This window comes from Chrysochloris asiatica, unplaced genomic scaffold (assembly GCF_000296735.1).
Source record: "Chrysochloris asiatica unplaced genomic scaffold, ChrAsi1.0 scaffold00060, whole genome shotgun sequence".
NCBI classification, from domain to species: Eukaryota; Metazoa; Chordata; class Mammalia; order Afrosoricida; family Chrysochloridae; genus Chrysochloris; species Chrysochloris asiatica.
The window spans coordinates 7,797,366-7,814,788 of NW_006408578.1; the positions used below are offsets into that span (position 1 = coordinate 7,797,366).

The 17,423-nt window shown below is 39.2% G+C and overlaps 1 protein-coding gene across 1 annotated transcript in view; it reads right to left on the reverse strand.

The window, feature by feature from the left end:
* SYCP2L (synaptonemal complex protein 2-like) overlaps positions 1-17,423 on the reverse strand; it is a 126,338-nt gene that overhangs the window by 22,104 nt on the left and 86,811 nt on the right. The window contains exons 15-20 of the mRNA XM_006864123.1: positions 11,855-11,999; positions 10,833-10,882; positions 9,692-9,776; positions 8,605-8,678; positions 8,385-8,448; positions 2,139-2,240 (exon numbers count right to left, since the gene is read on the reverse strand). Of these exons, the coding sequence (XP_006864185.1) occupies positions 2,139-2,240; positions 8,385-8,448; positions 8,605-8,678; positions 9,692-9,776; positions 10,833-10,882; positions 11,855-11,999 (520 nt within the window). The remainder of the gene's footprint in view (positions 1-2,138; positions 2,241-8,384; positions 8,449-8,604; positions 8,679-9,691; positions 9,777-10,832; positions 10,883-11,854; positions 12,000-17,423) is intronic.

The following is a 17,423-nucleotide window of genomic DNA, read 5'->3' on the forward strand; positions in this document are numbered from 1 at the left end:
TTGTAAGAGGATTTCAGGAGGACATGAGGGGTAGCAATCTCCACAAAAACTCTGTGATGCAGGCACTGATCTCCCCACAGTTAACAGAGAGAATGCATAATGTACATGGTATCACATCAACAGCTCCAGGATGGGAACCTCTAGCCCAGGCCACCACAGCCTCCAATGTGAAATGTGCCTTTTCGGAGCCCCCTGTTTCAAAACATGCTGACACCTTTCATTCAGAAGGCCAACCCCATGAATAAAAGTATTTCAAGGCCCTTCTTATTCAATGGCATACGTAGTATATTCCTACCACAAAAAATGAGTCCATGTTTTAAAATCGGAAAAGCTGTGTGCCACGGTTGTATTCCTTCACCATACTTTTCGATCTGTATGCTGAGCAGATAATCCGAAAAGCTGAATTACTTGAAGAACATGGCATCAAGATTGGAGGAAGACTCATTAAAAATCTTCAATATACAGACGACAAAACTTTGCTTGCTGTAAGCAAAGAGTATTTGAAATACTTAACTGATGAAGGTCAAAGACTACAGCCTTCAGTATGGATTGCACCTCAATGTAAGGAAAGTGAAAATCCTCACAATTGGGCCAATAAGTAACATCATGATAAATGGAGAAAAGACTGAAGTTATCAAAGACTTCATTTGGCTTGGGTCTACAAACAACAGTTAAGGAGGCAGCAGTCACGAATTCAATATAGATAATGCATTAGGCAAATCAACTACAGAAGACCCCATTTTAAAGTGCCCTAAGCCATGGTATTTTCAGTAGCCTTCATATGCATGTGAAAATTAGACAATGAATAAGCAAGGCTGGAGAAGAATTGATGCTCTTGGAGTATTGTTGTTAAGTGTTGTCAAGTCAATTCCAACCCACAGCGACCATGTATAGGGTTTCCAAGGAGCAGCTGGTGAATTTGAACCACCGACCTTGCAGTCTGGCGCATTTACCCACAGAACCACACCAGGACTCCTTATTTGGATTTTGGTATTGGCTAAGTACATTGAAAAAAGGAGCTCTGGTAGCGTAGTGGTTACGAATCGGGCTGCAAACCTTAAGGTCAGCGGTTCGAAACTACCAGCTGCTCCGTGGGAGAAAGATGAGGCTTTCTACTCCCGTAAGGATTTACACCCTCGGAAACCCTGTACAGGGTCGCTATGGGTCGGAACCGACTCGATGGCACTTAACAACAACAACAACAAGTACATTGAAAGTTCCGTGAATTGCCAGAACAACAAACAAATCTGTCTGGAAGAAGTATCATAGGAGTGAGGATGGTGAGACTCAGTCTTCTCATATTTTGGATGTGTTGTCTGGAGGGACGAGGCCTTGGGGAAGGACATTGTGCCTGATAATGTTGAGGATCAGGGCAAAAGAGAAAGATCCTCAAGTAAACAGACTGACACTGGGATGCAACATTGGCCTCAAACGTAACAATAATTGTGAGGAAGATTCAGGACTGGGTAATGTTTCATTCTGTTGTGCAAAGCTGCTTTGAGTCTTAGTGGACTTGATGGCAGATGAAAAAACAACAATGTATCATGTGTAGCTGGAGAAAGCTAAATGCCCAATTCAATACTATGGGTTTGGGTCAAAAATTGTTACTATGGTTTTATTTTTCTTATAGGATTTTAACCCGACTGCACTGTTCTAGGTGATTTAGACAATTTGCAACATTGTGGGAATAAACCAGTAGACCTTAAAAATATTGTTTGAGTGGGGCTGGTAGTCACACTCGAATTCTTATGTTCAAAGATAGTTTTTAAAAATTTAAAGTATTTGAGTTGCCAAAAATTAAAAAAATAAATTCATAACATTAAACTAAATCAAAGACCCGCCACTGAAAGACCCTCAGAATACGAAGACTATCATAAAAAGAATTAAAGAGGCAGAAAACACAATCTTAGGAGATGAAAGTTGTACTCATCTGTAACTTATGCAAAAATATATTTATCTGTGAAAGGACTCAATGCTTACTACTTTTTATCATCCTGTTGCTTTTCCAATCTAAATTTGTGACTCACTTTGAATCCTCATTGCTCCGTTCGGTGCTTTTGATTTTCACTGGTGCACTCTGGGCTGGTACCTTTACCAAGCTCCTCCTTGTACACTGCTGTCTGGGGGAACAACCGTACCTGGCAAATCCGTTTCATCCCTCGTTGAAGAAAGGATTCCCGGAGCATCGTCCCCTTCCAATTTAGATTGTTTTGACATCACAGAACCACCATCTGAGAATTCTAAAGGCAAAGAGAGCTCATGAGTGACATCACACACCTTTCCTTCTTCCTCCACAGTTGTCTTTTCACCAGTTAATAGCTAACCTTGATGAGCATCAACAGAAACGGGTTTCGAACTAATCACTTGGCACTTTGATCAAGAACCATAGAATTTATCAAAGCCCTGGGTGTACTGATGCCTGAGAGAGAGCACACGGGAGAAGGTTCCCCCTTTGATAAGCTCTCTCACATTTAGCAACACTACGCCAAGGCCAGAAAAGCAGAACACTGGCTTTAAACGCAACATTTAGAGGGTTTTGTGCTAGCTGGCTTGGTGGTCAGGATTCTTGAAGCTTACAAGTTTATCCCGAGTGTGCCACCTGCTGGCAGGTTCCCACTTCTCATGGACCGACAGGGACCAACACTGAGTTTCACTCAGGGGAAGAAGGCACCATTGAGCTGAGAGCAACTTGGATATTCATTCACTAAAGTCATTTTGAGAACCATAATTCTTAAGTTTAAATGCATACTCCCATTTCAATCTAGAGTTCTCTTAATGTTCCTATTCTTCTAATATTATCAATGGTCCCCCATCCTTGACAGCATAAGCCAGTTGACCCTATGGTAATTCAGACAATGACCCCTTATGTCTCGGAGTGCAAATGTGCTCCACAGAACTGGTATTTTTTTAATTTAATAAATTGTATTTTACTTTGTGTGAAAAGGTACACAGAAAAGGACACTTTCCAATAAATCTTTGTGGTTATGTCATCAAAGTCAATTTTGACTCATAGTGATCCTGTATAGTATTTCTGAGAGTGGCTGGTGGGTTTCAACCCCAGACATTTATGTCAACAGTCTAGTGCTTATCCTACAGTGCCACCCCAGGACTCCTAATAGCTAAGTGAAATTAATAAACTAGCATTGTAAGAAGGCGCTGGGGTAGCAGAGTGGATTACACATTGGGCTGCTAACAGCAAACTAAACAGCTTGATTTCACAAGTTGCTTCATGGGAAAAAGATGAGGTTTTCTATTACTGTAAATATTTACATTCTCAGAAACCACGTCAGGGTCACTAGGAGTGTGATCCGACTCAATGACATGGAGCAACAGCAGCAGCGTTATAGGAACGTAACTCCACCTTTATAAAGAGCTATGAAAAACTATGAAAGGAGCTCTGGTAGCATGGTGGTTACAAATTAGGCTGAAAACCGCAAGGTCAGCAGTTTGAAACTACCAACCGCTCTGAGGGAGAAAGATGACGTTTTCTGCTCCTGTAAAGATTTACAGCCTCAGAAACCCTGTACAGGGTCGTTATGAGACAGAACCGACTCCATGGAACATAACAACAGTGAAAATATTAATTTGCAGACATAGTATCAGCATATGAAGTACTACTCACAAGCTTCAAGGTAATAAAAAGAAAACAGGGATGATTTTGCTTCTGAAATTATGAAACGTCGATAATGAAAGCTAGAATTACTTTGTGCTCTGTAGGACAGCACAAGTCTTCAGGAAAAAGCTATGAATCACAAAGCATCACTGTCACTCTGGTGGTGGTGGAGGTGGTGGTGGCTGTGTGCCGGGGAATCGGTTCTGACTCATGTGATCTTGTTAGTTATGAACGTTGTAAATCTTTACAGAAGCAGACGCCTCATCTTGCTCCTCAGAAGCAGCTGGAAGATTTGAAATGCTGACCTCTCAGATAGCAGGCCAACTTAGAACCCACTACACTCCAAAGGCTCCTTCAATATCACTGTGGAAACTTGTATGTATTTTAAAAAGTACAAAATTAAGAGATACTATATTCCAGAACCACTTCTGGAAATACCAACAATATAAATAAAATGACTCTACTATAGGTCATCCTGAATGCTTTTGCTATAATGCAATTTAAATAAGACAACAACTTCATTAAAGACTACATTCTTCCTCTGAAGAGACTGCTCAACATCCACTCAGCAACTTCCTAATCAAATAATATAAAAATAAAAAGCATTTTCAACCAAGAGAGATACACCTTATCAAACATGTGCCAGAGGAGAAGTGTGATCCACAATTTTCTATGGTTGATTTTTTTTTTTTTCAGAAATAGATTGCCAACCCTTTCTTCCTAGGTACCTGAGTAGATATGAATTGCCATACTCCAGGAATTCTATTTTATCTTACAAGACTCTGTTTCTGCTAATTCCATTAGATCTAGGTGAGATAATTCACTCGAACTTTGGACAGAAATTTCATAGGGTGCATTGTTTCAAAGATGGAAAAAAAATATTTACTTTTAATTAAGATAGAATTCAGTTACACAACTCAGCCTTCACTTCTAGCCCACAAAGCAAGCAGAACTCAGTCTACTTTCACTATATATATAGATATAGATATATAGATATAGATAGATACAGATAGATAGATACAGATATAGATATATATGCCAGTCAAGATTGAAAGGTACTTCTTAAAAATTCCAACTACCCCAATGATGAACTGACGAGTAAATACTACATTTTATTCCCTGCTGCTATTCTGTGGCTTCTGGAAACGATTCTTTTTTGTAAAAAACAGAAATAAATTTGTAGCAATACCACTCATGTTCAAATATCCATGCATCACATTCCTGTACCCCCTAGCGGCAATCAGGCATCTGCTAACATAAACTCTATGACATCCAACAGAGAGAGCGGTTTCCAAAATGCTGTACAAATACCCTGGTGTCATTTTTGTTGGCTGGTGAGTTCAAACGACCGACCTTACAGTTTAAACCAACTCTGCAGTCTAATGCTTATCCTATAGCACCACATCATAACCTAGTTACCTGTTGCATGAGCTACTTGCAATGTCCAGACCTATCAGGCAGAGATCACCCACATGGATCACATATGAAGGAACAGGAGACAGATGGGCACACAGAGCCTGTGTTGGAAATGGCACCGCTGATGATAAATACTTTACTTGTCCAAGGGCTTTCCAAAATCCTCTGAGGGGCAGGTGTAATTACAAAAGACACAGTCCTGCCACTGCAGAGGCTGACTGTGACTTCTAGGCCCTGAATGCCTCTTGTAACTAGAGTACCTTTATATCTTCCCTGAAAGGGAGCACTTTTACATACAGGGGGAGAGGGGGCTATCCAAAATATTCTTGAAAAAATGGAATCAAGGATAATAGAATTTTAGCAAGAACTTTTTGAAACCTCCTTATATAAATATACACACAAAACACCTTGGAAATGAACAAAAACAGTAAACACATCGAGGCTAAACTAGAGTGTTCTCACATTATTGCTGAAGCCTTATTTGCTTCTGCGAGTGCAACATAGTTATAAACTTATCAAGGAAAATGGAAGACTTCCACAATCAGAAGAATGGAAGAATTTGGGGGGGGAGGGGAGGTGCACAGATTTGAATGAGTGTACTGTGAAACCCTCGTAGCATACTGGTTAAAAATCGGGCTGCTAACCTCATGGTCAGCAGTTCAAAACTACCAGCTGTTCCATGGGAGAAAGATGAGCCTTTCTGCTCCTGTAAAAATTTAGCCTCAGAAACACTGTACAGGGTTCACTTTGAATAGGAACAGACTCCACAGCACATAACAACAAGTGTGGTATCCATGGTGCATTGGTTTCTATCTGATAAAACATTTTTAATGAAATGTTTCTGCATTATGGCTCCTCTGACAAAACAATATTGAATGCTAAACATAGCCAATCTTCTTTTGGGGGGTTAAGAGTCAGGTTTCCGTAAGTGAAGGCCCATTTTTGTTTTATCTTGCTCTGAAGTGATATCGTGGCCATCGATGATACATGTCAAGTCTTCCCTGGGCAAGAACAGTCTTCTTACCAGAAACCTAGTGTGCCTGGGGTCACTACGAGTCCTTGGAATTGATTTCACCCCAACAACGAGGGGCTTGACAGTACCCAACAGTCATTGGACCATAATGTGCAGTAACATGTCAGATGTCTGTCAGGGAAGGCTTGTGAGTTGCAGCAAGACTGAACAAGTTTCATCAGTAGTGCTTCCAAACTAAGACAGACTAGGAAGAAAGGCCTAGTGATCTTCAGAAAGCCTAAAGGACCAAAATCTAACACTGTTTAAAAAGAGTGTGGGAAGATGAGACCCGATCACCTGACAAGCATTCAAAATACACAGTGGTTACAACAATGAACTTGCAAATACCAAGGATGGTAAAGATGGCGGAGGGTATGGCAAGGTTTTCTTTGATTATTAAACAATTAAAGATGTATTCAAGCCCCAGTGTAATCAACTGTGGCTTGAATACATCTGGCTGATTTAACAGCAACGGTACATGGCTAGAACAGTATCATTGGACAGTATCTTTCATATCCCATGCTGGTAAAGTTTTACTAAAGGTAATACAGAAACTGCTGCAAGCATACATTGATAAGAGAACTTTCAGAGGTTCAAGCTGGATTCAGAAGAGGCCGAGGAATGAGGGATATCAGGGTCGTTATGGGTCGGAACCAACTGGATGGCACTTTAACAACAACAACAACATGATGCTCAATGGTGTGACTGTTTTTATTTATTCATAGGTATGAACACCCAAAAAAGAAATTCGTAATCATATGAAAAAGATGAGATATTTTCTGTATTTTGTCAATGCACTGAAATTACTAGTTTGTGGAATCCAATTTGAAATGATCATTCTGTAAGAGATAATAATAGAAAACTAAATACAGTTGTATTACCCAATGGTTGGTCTCTCAAATGCACATTTTACATTATTAAGAATGTAAAAAAATACATTTTCAAACATGTTATGGAATCTCTGACCACATATACTTTGTTCTGTGTGTTTTTGTATTATATTTGAACGTTTTATCTTAATATGACAGACATATAATTAAAAACATAGTCACAAATAAAAGAACCATAAAATACTGTGATTTCCTTGAAAATTCCTACAATGTTAATTTTGGAGGACACTAAAAACTATTTTATTGGTGGTTAAGATGTCACTTAGCTCTTTTAATAGGTAGTGACTCCAGAGAGTTACTACCAGGAGTCCTCGTGTGTCACTGTGAGTTAACGCGCCACACTGAAAAGTCATTTGAACTGCGAGCAGAGGTTCAAGCTCACCAGCTGCTCCTCGGAAACCCTATACAGTGTCATTATGGGTTGGAATCGACTTAACGGCACTAAACAACAACAACAACAACTCCAGAGAAGCAATCTGACTATTGTATATTCCTAATATTTTGTTCACCTACATTCAAGTGTAGAGTAAGTCCCAAGCAAAACAATGGAAATGTTTAAAAATAGAAACATAAAATGTCTTGAAGTTCTATAGTAATTCACAGTATTGTGAACTAGGTTAACAAATGTTCAGGTGATTGCAACCATGAGGAAATTGAAATCAGAACTTTTTAATAAGTTGGTCACGCTTCTTTTTCGAGCAGTAATAATAAACCTCACTTATCCTATATACAAAGGTGAAGGAAAGTGTTCCCAAAGTATACTACTCTGCCAAGCCCTCAAAGAAAGCTGTTGTTTGAGGGGAGATTCCTATTACAAAATATATTCGCCAAGGAACTAGAAATTCTGAATCCTGAGTGACGTCTTCTGTTTATCCTCTTTGTCTTACTTATGGATTCAATGGTTCCACTAAAGAGACATAATGAAGTCCAAGTGCCTGGTACCCCATAACATAACCTTGTGTTAGGAATGAGGATCTCTAAAGACAATATCCGCTACCAGGATGCCACACTGGAGTAGAGAAAGTCTTAATCCTGTATGACCAGTGTTCTTATAAAACAGAGGCAGGCACACAGAGAAGGTACCATGGGATGTAATAGCTTTAGGTCAAGGAACCTCTGAAAACACCAGAAACGCACAGAGGGACATGGAAGAGTTCTCCCTCAGAGCCCTCAGGAGAAACCAACATGGCTGACCTCCTGATGAGGAAATCCAGCCTCCAGAACTGTGAGAAAGCACATTTCTCTTCTTATACAAGCCACGACTCTATGGTATTCTGTCACGGCACCCCTGGAAAATGACACAGCCATCATGCACACGCCACATAACATTCTCTTTGTGAGACCTGGCAATTGTCACTCTATTCAAAACCTCCTACAGTTTGAATTACTGCTTAGCTTTGCAAAAGTACATAGGTTTTTCCTAAAAACCTAAGTTTCTGATTCTCTCTCACACCTCTATCTTCCAAAGTTTGTAGCTTCTGTTTGATGCTTGTCACAAATGACTCTTGGTTTGCAATCTGAAAAACAAAATAAACAGCCATAAATACATGTATTTTTTAACAAATAATAACTAATGCTATATATTCCCCCTTAAAAGGTAATTAGCTTGTACATTACACAAATATAATTCTCATTCTGGAGAAGCAGACCGGTAACCAATAATCACATAGTACCTTAGATATACTTTCTTCACCTTCTGACTGCTCCGAGGAAGACAGCTCACTAAGTAGACGGGGGCCTTGAGTTTCTGAGTATTTGAGAGAACAAGTTTCAGGTGAGTGAACACGCCAACAAACAATCTGAGGCAAGACTATTTCAGGGTGGCTCTCTAGATTACATTTCATCACTAAGAACCAAAAAGAGGCACAGCTTTAAATGAAACCAGTAACTTTGTGCCTCTTAAGGTCGATGTGGTTTTTCGGTTTCTACATCCGTACATAACATGAATAGCCAGTCACCTCAATAAATCAGCCCAATAAATGCTTACTAACTTCCCATCTGATCCCCAATACAAGACGCTTCAGAAATTCATAGCAAGAACCCATTATCTTCTCATTTCCATTTTCCCATCAATTTCTTGAATCCCTTCCTTAAACAAGTGGATGAGGGTTCTACAAGTTCTAATTGTTGTTTCTTGACAGTCTCTAAGAATCCCTTTTATTATTTCCAATTTTATATATATAGATGAGGCGTTCTACTCCCATAAAGATTTACAGCCTCGGAAACCCTGTACAGGGTCGCTATGAGTCGGAACCGACTCCACGGCACAGAACAACAACAACACATATATATACATATATTTTTTTTTTTCCTCTCTCTCTCTCTCCTTCCTTTCCTTTGGCTTCCTTGGCCAGCTTTCACCTATCACATGAAACAACCATGTGGATCAAACAACAATAGCCATATGGAGCAAAAAGTCTAAATATTTACTACCTGGCCCTTTTCAGAAAAAGGTTTGTCAACTCCTGATTAAGGTCAGCTTTTGAGTTTTCTTACTGAAGTAGGATTTCAAGCTTAAACTAATATCAAATATTAAAGTAAAATGCAAACACAGTATCATTTCTCAATGGGGTATTGAAAAACTGGGGGGGGGACGACAATCAAATCTTCACATATTTTTCAGTAGTTACTGAAAGAAAAACATTTTCTAAGCTTTAAATGATCTTTTCAAAAATACAATTGTCTCTCCATAAATTGACAGGAAAATCACACATGCATTTCGCCCATCCGCATCTACAGGAGTTAAAAAGGCAAAATTACCAAGGAAATCTGTCCCAGAAATTTTTGGAGATATGGCTTTAATTTGCCTTGAGGTATCCTTCCATAATAGTGTTGGAGATCTAACCTAAAAATAGTACATTTTAAAGTGTTAATAAGCCATAAGCACATGAAACCCAATTGTCAATAAATTCTAAGACATTTTCAATATTGTTTTTGAAGAAGTTTCAGGGTTGGATTTATTGCACTTGAAACTCCACAATTAAGATCAGGGCATCCTACCTGAAATGAAAATTCCATTGTCGCTTTTACCCAACGTGAAATTCTGGACCACAGCAAGAGTCATACCTGGAAACCTGGCCACCCATAATCGACTCACTCAAATTCCCTGGGTACAGAACCCAATCATCTCTTTTTAACATGTTCCTGATCATTCTGATAACCACAGAAGTTTGAAAACTACCACTCTAAATCCAAATGAATCGACATCAAGTTAATTCCAAATCACAGTACTCCATCAGACTGTACCACATGGGTACCCAAGGCTGATAGTCTCGACAGCAGAAGCTGACGACCACACATTCTTCTCCCAGGGACAGACTGCTGGGATCTAGCTGACTGACTTTCCTGTGACTGGTCGCACTTAAGCTTTGTGCCACTAAGACCCCTCCCCCCCTGAAAAAAAGTGAAAGTAGATTAAGAAACCTTGATGGTTGGATAAATATTTGTGAAGCCAGAAGGTATTCCACGATTTGCAAAATAAGGATTTAAATGCATAAACCATGAAGAGCTTGAAACGTTGTAACATGCCAACACAAACGAAAAGATTGGTTTGGCAAGTCTACTTTAAAATGTAACCGTGAAATGTAAACTCAAATATCCATGCATTGTGTGCAATCAGAATAGCACAGATGTTTAATATTGGTCATGATAAAAACCCTACAGCAATATTTGGTAACAATTAATGTTGTCGGTAAATGCTGTCCATTAGTTCTGACTCATGCTGTCCCCTGCACAGGGTGTCTAAGGAGCAGTTAGTGAGTTTGATCCACTAACACTGTGCTTAGCAGTCGACACCTGATCTGCAACACCACACCTTAATCTTTACCCAAGATGTATTTCGAGAAATAATCACCTGCTGAGTGCAACCTGGAAAACTTCAACCTCAAGAAAATTGACTTACTTGGTCTTTCTCGAGCTCACTGGCACTACTGGCAAGGGAAAATGGCAGAACTAAGGAAAAAGAAAACAAAGGGTAAGTTTATGTATACCCAACACAGAAATAAAATGTGCCCTCTCCCAGTCAATCTATATCCACTTCTTACAGCTTCTTCAAGTGGTGTTCTTTTAAGATCCCATTCTAATTATCCAACCTTGTTTTACACCAACACCAGAAACCAAAGCCGTTGCTGTCGAGTTGATTCAAACTCATGGCAGAGTTGTGAAGTGAGTAGCACTGAGCTCCTTAGGGTTTTGCTGAGTGTAATCTTGACAAAAGCAGACTACCAGACCTTCCACCCACAACACCCTTGGAACAACAACCATCAACAACAACCAGGCATAAATCAAGATATTCTCCTATGAACATACACCACTCTATAGTCTTTGTATTTTTAAGTAACTTAGAATATTTCTGGATCTCCGTAGCTCTTTAAAGTGTATTCTTTTATTAAATTAACTCAAATTCCACCCACCTCTTCCTTGAAAAATTTCCTTGTAATTCCAGATCATACAAGGTAAATCTCATCTGAACTCCTAGTTACACCTTTGTGTGTGTTATTCTTATTGTTGTTAGGGGCATTCGAGTCAGTCCCAACTCATATTATCCCTATGTGCAACACAGTGAAATACCTACTAGGTCCTGCATCACGGTCACAACTGTTACTATAACTTAATCTGGCAGCAAAAATGGGCTCAAGTCAGATTCCACTCAATGGAAATTTTTCAGCGCTTTGGTTTTTAGATTTAACCTTTTGATTAGATTCTCAGTTTCATGTCTGTATATTTGGCATTTTCAATGAACTTGTAGCAGGAAGGAGGATGGTATGATCCTATCTTTGGGACCACCTTCTAAGCCCACACCAAAAAACAATTACTTGCAGATTAAAAAATACACAACACATACAATACACTGGAAAGAAGTACCCATCTCCAGCCCACAAACAAAACAAATCTGTCTCAAAAGGAAATACACACAAAACTTACCATTCATCTGACTTCTGACTCTTTTCTTTTTTCTGTTAGAATATGATTTTAACAGTTTCCTTTTTGGCTTAATGGTCCAAGAGCTTTCACTGGTATTACTGGAATCCTCACAACTCTCAGAGAAGAGGTGTTTCTTGTAATTAGACTTTTAGGTACAGAGATGACAAGGGAGAATTTGAAAGGAGTATTACTACCATTTACGTACAATTAAATATGTTACTATAAAGTTATTCAAAAGAGAAATAGTTCATTCTAGAAGACTGGGCTGTCTTCCGTGATAAACACATAAAGAAATAAAAAGGGGATAGATAGAAAAGGAATAGTTTCATTAGTCAATTCATAACCACATTACAACAGTAAAACCTTCGAAAGCAAAACCCTTTATATGAGACAGGAAATACAAATATTTATAACTAAATAAGAAATGTGGTAGTGTGCCATTGAGTTGGTTCCGACTCATAGCGACCCTGTACAGGATTTCCAAGGCTGTAGATCTTTACAGGAGCAGAAAGCCTCATCTTTCTCCCACAGAGCCGCTGGTAGTTTCAAACTGCTGACCTTGAGATTTGCAGCCCGATTCGTAACCACTACGCTACCAGAACTCCTTAAATGAGCTATAGAAAAGTAGTAAGATCATTTTGTAAAAGGTGGAAAACGTTCAAGCCTCAGAAAAACAAGGCAGTCCATTTAAGTTCCAGCTTTCACAGGTTTCATGATAGTTGCAAATGAAGTGTTATCTTGTTGTTGTAAGGTGCCATCGAGTTGGTACCAATGCACAGTGACCCACCTTCGGCACAACAGAACTAAGCATTGTCCGGTACCTCAATAATCTCTCATAGTCTTTGCTCCACTTGAGCCTGTTGATGCCACCACTGTGCTAATCCACATTGCTGGGGGGTCTTCCTCTTTTTATCTGACAATCCATTTTACCAAACATAATATCCTTCTCCAGTGACTGGTCCCTCTTGATAACCAAGTCTGGCAATCCTGGCTTCCAGGGAGCACTCTGGTTATACTTCTTCCAACACAGATCTGTTTGTTCTTTTGGCAGCCCATGGAACTTTCAATATTCTTCTCTATCACCATAATCAAATGCATCAATTCTTCTATAGCCTTCCTTATTCACTGGCCAACTTTCCACAGGTATATGTGATTATTGAAAATACCATGGCTTGAATCAGACCATGGTATCTAAAAGGGCCTCATTTCTAATTTATCTTCCCAAAGATGAGACCCCAAGACATCTTGCCAACACCAAACTTCCAAATGCCACTTTCAGCGACAAAAAAGTGTAATTGTTTTAGGGATGGGGACAACAAAGAAATGATTGTCTATGTCTCAGAAAAACGAAAATAAAACAGGCTTAACCAAGTTAAAGAATTTTGCAACTAAGCCTCGAGTATAAAAGTTTAGAGTTTATTCTGGTAGATGATTCAATTGCACTTTGTAATTTTCCATTTCTTTTCCTCCTTTTCTGTTGTTATTCATATTCCTTTTATAAATGCTATTAACATAAATAATTATGAAGAATTATGCTCAATTTGAATACAGTTTATTTTCATTTCTTTTCTAAAGCATTTTTTTAAAATACAGCTGCATTGTCTATTTGAGCTCTGTCTGTTGTACCCCAAGGGAGCCCTGAGCAGGATCCTCATGCCTCTACCGGGTGCCAGCATGCAGTTATTAACAAAGCGTTTTATGACAGGTTAAGTCTTCTAAAGCTTTAGAGGTTCAGGATAATTCTCACCTCACCTTCCATTCAAGAGTTCCTGTAAAAGAACCTCACACAATCACTACCTGTCTGTTAGTGGAAACTTGTGCTTTGCTCTGATGCTGAACAGCTTTCAGCGAAGTTTTCAAACTAAGAAGAACTAGGAAGAAAGGCCTGCAGATATGCTTTCAAAACTCAACCATTGAAAGCCTTATGGATCACAAAGCTCGGATCAGGAACCAATCATGGAACTGGCAAAGAAGCAGGCAGTGTCTTTGTGTATGGGGTTATTTTGAATCAGACCCAGCTTATAAAGAGCCAGTAACAACAAAGGACTATAAGGAAGGGTCAACAAACCGACTGATGACAATATCACCTGACTGTCTTATGTATCCTCCAGCACGCAAAGTGCCCACTCTGGAGCATACCTGAGCATTGGAATGGATCCTAAGACCATTGTTAGATGGCGTGATGACCAACTCCACACTTGTTTATGATAGCATGACCCAGAACATCTCAGATGGGTGATCATTCTTTTTTCTTTCAAATGAACTAATTTTTGCAATCCTAATGGTGGGGTTTGACAGGATAAGAATTCCACCCCAAGGTTAGTTTGAACCATAAGGTCGGTGGTTCAAACTCACCAGAAGCTCTTCGGAAATCCTGTACTGGATGGCAATGAGCCAGAATCGACAGGATAGCAGTAAACAACAACATCCCTCTAATTACTGATTTACCCTCTTTCCTCTCCTACCCGTGGTAATCATCAAAGAATGTTTCTGTTGGTGTGAAAACCTTTTGACTTTTCTACAATATTATTCCCTTTGTGTTTTTTAAAATTTTACTCAACACAATGTTCTCCAGGCTCACTCATATCAAGAGACGCTTCACAGACTCATCGTGAACATTGCTTAATATCCCACTGGATGTAGGTACTACAGTTAGTTTATTCATTCACTGACTGATGGACATTCAAGTTCTTTCCATACTTTTTACTGGATTCTATATATTTTTACTTCTAACTTTTTAAAGAAATGCCATTCTGTTTTCCTGTTCTTGTTTTATTTTTTAATTTAACGAAAAATTAAAATAATTGGTGTAGAATTCTTCAGAACTGTGTTTGGTAAATATAGTAAATATCAATCATTTAATGAACCCACTTAAAAAATTACAGCAAGGTCTTGCAATTTTCTAGGATTTTATACTAAAAGCTGTTGAAAGTTATTTGCAAAAGTTATCTACAGTAGTGATTCTTATATTTCGTTGTACATTAGAATCACCCAGAAGTGGGCGGGGAGATACTTTTTGAAGTCCCAATGTCCAGGTTACCTCAGACCAATTGAATGAGAGTATCTGTGGGAGGGAACCCAAGTTTCTGTAGTTCTTACAACTCAACAGTGGGTCAATTCAAGAACTGGGCTGTAGAGGTTCAGAAGCATTGCTAGAGGAGACTTTTTATTTCACATTCGTTATACTTTTTGGTTTTAATGCACTAACTATGACTAAGTCAATTGCCCTGAAATCCACTGAGTCACAGTGATCTTATGGGTCCCAGAGTAGAATTGTGTTCCACAGGATTACAACGGAGCTACAGTAGAATACCAGGCATTTCTTCTGAGGCACCTGTGGATAGGGCTGAACTTCCAGTCTTTAAGTTTCTAGCTGCGTGTGGTGACTACGTACATAACTTAAGGACAGCTGACTACAAATGCAGAGCACTAAGACTGCCAACAAGACAGAGCACAGGAATGCTGCTACATTGACCTGTACATGGGTACTAACACTAGTCATTAAACAACACTGTCTCTAACAAGGACAATCTTTATTAATTTCTTTGGCACTTCAGAAGTTATTCCAAGCTAAGCCTCAGATAGTTATTTACCCAGGCCTTTTATTTCAGGCACCCCTGGTTGGGTTAAAAGCAGTAACTTATAAGTTAGAACTCAAAACACTTCATTTGAGACAGGCAAGGACTCCTGGTTAGTTACTGTTATTGTTCAATTTTGTTAGTCAATTGTGACTCACAGTAATCCTATGTAGGGTTTTCGATGAGCGGCTGATGAGTTTGAACCATCAACCTTGTGGTTAACAGTCTACTGCTTATCCTAAAACTCCACTCTAGAACTCCAGTTAGATACTGTTGGTGGTGGTGTTACTACTGTAGAGTCTGTTACGACTCACAGTAACTCTGTCTGGGGTTTCCAAGAAGCAGCTGATGGGTTTCAACTGCTGGCCTTGAGGTTCACAAGCAGACCTTGCAACCTAGTGCATTATCATGCAACGCTAAAACAGGACTCCAGTTAAAAACTAGTGGGTTTTAAACACCTACCTTAGGCGCACTAACCTTTACCAAATCAAAAATAGTCCTCAGGCTCAAGATCTAGCCTAACTGAAAACAGTTCAACATGATAACACTTGTATTTTCCATGGCATTTGGGGGCTTTCCTACTCTGTTACCAGTAACGCTGGCTTTCCGCTTAAATGTAAAATTCCTTTCAAAGTAAGTTTAAGACCTATTTAACACACAGAGATAATAAAAACTACACTGCTATAACAAATTCAGAACAGAACGACTGAATTTTTTCTAGCTGTATTATTTCTTCATTAGGGAGGTAACTGAACTTTAGGAAATACATTATGACATTACCGACATCCTTGTGTCTTCTCTTCTTTGATCTTTAAGAGCAGAATGTGACCTAAAAACAATCAAACAAGAATGAGTAAATAAACCCTGCATGACTGCCACTCTCTTCCTCCCTTCATGTAAGAAGTCTTAACTATTTTTTTTCTTTCATGTGTCCTTTGGTTGATCGTAGGCCCAGTGGACAAGGGGTGCCCCATTCTTAAGACTCTGGCTACCACAGGCCTCCATCAAACTGTCCAAAAGTCTATTTCCTAAGGCTCTTTCAACCAACTACTCTCTATTAACAACAACAAAAAAAAAGCCTCTGTAGAGCCCTGTCCTTGGTCAGACACAATGATAAAGGCAGTGGGATTAGTATATCACCAGGGAGCTGGAGTCAAACTGAAAAGTCTGATGCACCGCAGAATTGCCTGGGTGCTTAATAAAAAAAAATTAATGCCAGTTCCACTGAAGCGAATTTAATTTAACTGGTCCAGGACACAGCCCCAGTCACTGGTATGTTCATTTAAAGCTCTGATGAGATTTTAATGTGCAAGTTTGAGAGTCAAAGCCACAGAAGATGAGATTTCTTCTTCTTCATGGTAAGGGATGATTTAGCCGAGGAAGGTATAGTAACTCTTATCCATTTAACTCCAAGGGGTGAAGGTTTTCTAGGGAAGGAATCTGATAGTCTATATTCAGGATTAACTGGCTTCAGAAACAGAATATAAGTCATGAAATAACTAAAAGGGATTAAATTTGATATAAATGGCTTTATAAGTAAAGAAACTAAAACTTTCAGAGATGTTGACAAAGTCTTTCTGTATTAGTAGTTGGGTCACTGGGATCTGTTTTGCAACAGAAAACAGATGCATCCTAAAGACTCAGTCTCACGAGTCTGAATAAGTGTTGCGACACACACTGGGGGGTGAGTGAGGGCAGAGGAGAATAGCAGTGCACCCCAAATAGTCTGAGCACTCACAAGTTGGTGCATGTCCAGGAAAAGGAATGAAACTTGGGGAGATAAAAAGACTCTTAGAGGGAGAAGACACAAATAACATGCATGAGACACCACATGGACGATGTCACAATGGATCCGAAGGAAATCAAAAGGATAATAACAATGCTATGAAGAGTTGTACTCCAACCAATTTGAAAACTTAGAAGAGATGGATACATTTTTAGATAAACACGACCTACCTAAACTTACACACAGTGAAGTACAAAGCCTGAAC